The sequence below is a fragment of the Glycine max genome, chromosome 16 (genome assembly GCF_000004515.6).
Source record: "Glycine max cultivar Williams 82 chromosome 16, Glycine_max_v4.0, whole genome shotgun sequence".
NCBI lineage: Eukaryota > Viridiplantae > Streptophyta > Magnoliopsida > Fabales > Fabaceae > Glycine > Glycine max.
Window position 1 is genome coordinate 35394383 of NC_038252.2, and position 3695 is coordinate 35398077.

General features: G+C 29.5%; 1 protein-coding gene across 2 annotated transcripts; it reads left to right on the forward strand.

Annotated features, from left to right (window-relative positions):
- The first annotated feature begins 1805 nt into the window (after nucleotides 1-1805).
- On the forward strand, nucleotides 1806-2995 carry LOC100802142 (heavy metal-associated isoprenylated plant protein 39). 2 transcript variants are annotated; one of them, XM_003548141.5, is made up of 3 exons: nucleotides 1806-2065; nucleotides 2274-2352; nucleotides 2472-2995. In XM_003548141.5, exons 1-3 carry the CDS (start codon nucleotides 2057-2059, stop codon nucleotides 2723-2725), a joined length of 342 nt encoding a protein of 113 aa, XP_003548189.1. In that variant the 5' UTR covers nucleotides 1806-2056; the 3' UTR covers nucleotides 2726-2995. The 2 variants fall into 2 exon arrangements, with proteins under 2 accessions (XP_003548189.1, XP_040866526.1); XM_041010592.1 differs by having other exon boundaries at nucleotides 1906-2065; nucleotides 2277-2352.
- The last annotated feature ends 700 nt before the right edge of the window (nucleotides 2996-3695 follow it).

The following is a 3695-nucleotide window of genomic DNA, read 5'->3' on the forward strand; positions in this document are numbered from 1 at the left end:
GGAGAATCTTGATTTACAAAAGAAAGCAGCCGAGAAGGTCCTTTCCAATATTAGGCCCAGCCAAATTCACCCACTAACTGTAATTTCCACTTTCAACCATTCAATTTGAATCCGCCATCATTATCATCGTCCTTGCATCACTAGTAGCTCATTTCTGCTAAGATGGACGGAGGAGTGACTTTGCTAGAAAACAAATTAATCACTTTTCTAAATATATATCATTGCTTTAGTTTTTATGCATTATTAATGTAAAATTTTTTTATATTTTAATTAATTAAAAAATATTATATATATATATATATATATATATATATTTAAAATAATTATTCTAAATATCTACAATTTTATCAGCATAATAATAGATGTTAGTTAGTGTGTCGAACTAAGAAAATTCTAGTGCTACATTTCCTTTTTTTTTGTGTGAATAGTATTACATTCCTAAAGAAAGAGAAATTAATCAAAATTAACACAAGAAATGAACTCTTTTAAGAATGTCTTTGGTTATGTTCTGATTAAAGTTAGAAAAATATATTTGATATCTTCGAGCTTCAAGACAAAAAAAAAACTGTTGGTTTGGATAATAATTATTTGTAAGTCACTCGATCTATCTGCAAACTAAATATACACTTAATTTGTTTTGGGTAAGTTTGATTAAGTTTCGCTGGACTCGAGAGCTATATCATCTTTCCTTTTCACAAGTTTTCAGGTAACAAGAAGATCGTGAAAAGCATATGCCATTAGAGCAGACAATCTAGGAAGAATATTGTGTATGTAAGCCATCGTATATCTTATGCGAAGTGACAACTCTTTTCTTCATCATAATTTTACACGCAAGAATTACTTTTGTTGATAAGGATATTCTGTCGGTGCCCCATTGGCATTGGTATATATATATATATATATATATATATATAAAATGATGCATGTGTTAATATTTGTCGTATGTAAAACTGATCAACTGACTTGAATGTTGTATTTTGTTTTGATTTTCAACATAATGGAATTCTGAGCTAGATCTTGTACAAAATTACCAAGGATCTAAACTAACATTCAAACTTTTGTGCTGCAAAATAAAAGAAGAAAGAAACGACAAAATCTAAAAATACTTTATGACATTGGACATTGCATTTGACCACCATTTTTACTGTTTTTATTGAATATTCTCCTAAATGAAATAATAAAAAAATAAAAAGGAAAAGATAACATACCCTATGAAAAAGAAATTCTAGAAATCAACAAGTGAAAAAATATTAATAACATACTTCTTTTAAGTTTTGAGATGCTCCCTAAATTTAAGTGAACTTTACATAAATCTCATTAAATAATAAGAACGTTAAATAAATTAGACCCACATTATTTAGTAAAAGTTTTAATGAGTAATAAAAAAATGTAGCGAAAAGAGTGATGCAACTGTAAAATTCTAGTCTCTCTTGAGTTATCAATGAATAATGGGTTTGGATTTGAAAAATTAATAATAGTGAAAAATAAAGGGTGTTTTATCATGAGAAATAATCATTTAATTTTTGTGATGAACACAAAATAATAAATAGTTATTTTTACTTTTTTTAATGGTACCAATGTGACTTTGTGGGGTAGAATTAATTTTATTGTGTTATTCAAACACACTAGGAGTAATTTAACTTGATTTTCATGAAGTTTTTTTTTCCTCTTCCTCTCCAAATTCCAATTCACTTTGCATTTACATATTCTAATGTGCAATGATCAAGTTTCGTTTTCCTAAAGTCGATCGGAAAAGATAAAAAGATGAGAAAGAAAGGAAAAGAGAAGAAAAAACCAAATGGCACAGAATGTCATCAGCATGCCTAAAACACTCAAAAATTTGTCCTGTGTGCTGTCGAATTGTACCATATATGCAGCAAGAAATTTGCATTCAGAGGGTCCATCTGTTGGATGTGACTTTCACAGTCACACGCACAAATAAAAAAGAAACTCTAAAACCTCACGCCTTTACTCTTATATAGTACATGCTCCTCAAAATTCTCAAACCCCTTCTTCTCTCACTCTTGCTTTCACACACACACTTCTACCTCTTCAAATGGCTCAGGTACCAATTTTCATTTCACAATTTTTTTTTCTTTCCCTTGGATTCCTTATGCACATCTTCATGCTTGTTTTGTTACATATTTATTATTTATATACTTATATATGTATGATCCATAGAAATAATATAAAAAATTATGTGATCAATAATTTTATTTACCATTTTTTCCCTTTCTCTTTGTGCATGTTATCCCTCACTGGATCCACAACAGAAGGTTGTGTTAAAGGTTATGACTATGACTGATGACAAAACAAAGCAAAAGGCTATAGAAGCAGCTGCAGATATCTATGGTGGGTAGTTTGTAAAAATCAAAGCCAAATTTTCTATACCTTGAATTCATGTTAATATAAGTTAGTTATATAACCAATGATTAATTGATCTGTTTAATTTTTGGTGCTTTGATCCAAAGGGGTTGATTCAATTGTTGCTGATGTGAAGGAGCAGAAGTTGACTGTGATTGGTCAAATGGACACAGTGAAAATAGTGAAGAAGCTGAAGAAAGTAGGAAAAGTGGATATAGTATCAGTTGGACCTGCCAAGGAAGAGAAGAAGGAAGAAAAGAAAGAGGAGAAAAAGGAAGAAAAAAAAGAAGAGAAAAAGGAGGAGAAGAAAGAGGAGAAGAAGGAAGAAAAGAAGGAAGAGAAGAAGGAGGAGAAAAAATAATAGACAATACTTGATTATCATCTGGTTTTGTCTAATTCTACCCTTTTATTTTCTTTTCTTTTTTTTTAATTTTGTTTTGCATATTTTCCCATATTCAGAAGCAATTGTTAGCTGCAAAAATTGTCTATAGAGTCTTTTATTTTTTGCTAATGTGGGTTTCTTCTCAAATCTGTTGCTCACAATCCTTTCTGAAGCATGGATCAATCTTCAATTGCTGAGAAGGAAATGAGTTATAATAAAAGAGTATCCTAAGAATTGGCCAGTGGACAAGATACAAAGACCATTAATTTTTAATTCTTCCCTTTCTCTCTGTTTTATATTTTCTAGTATAGAGAACCAGGGAAGGTATGGTAAATTGGTTGGCTTCAAAATTGTTATTTGTTATGATAATAAAATCGTAGTGCAAAACTGCAAATGATTTGATTATTTTATTTTTCTATGTTATGCAAGTGGCTCTTGCGACTTGTGACTATGATAACATGAATGCTTATGAACAGAAACCAAGAAATTTTCGATCATCAAGAAATTCCTCCTATTGGTTTGTTGTGGGTCATTTGATCTTAGCCGAATGGCACCAAAGTCCAAACTGGCTAGCGAATTCGCCATTCCAAATAAAACTGTTTTTGAGCACACAATTATGGGTTTCCAATTATTTTTCTAAGAAAGCAGACGAGTCCAGCATAGGTTTAATAAGCAAACCATGTTAAGATAATAAGATATTAATTGTACGAATATATAAACTAATTTACATTTACTAAAAATGACTAATTTAGTTAGTAATATTAATTCTTTTAATAATTTATATTTCCAAAATAATGTTTAAAATGATTGGGATTCATTTTCTCTCTTTTTATTTCATTTTTTCTACCTAATTAATTAATATGTATTAGCCATATTCTTTAATTATCACACGAAAAAGAATAAATTTATCTTATTACAATTTACTGTATTATTTATTGAGTACAAAAGT

Excerpts from the sequence above, each read along its gene's own strand:
- LOC100802142 (XM_003548141.5), top strand. Across the intron at positions 2,353-2,471 it reads AGCAGCTGCAGATATCTATG|GGGTTGATTCAATTGTTGCT; the intron begins GTGGGTAGTTTG and ends TTTGATCCAAAG.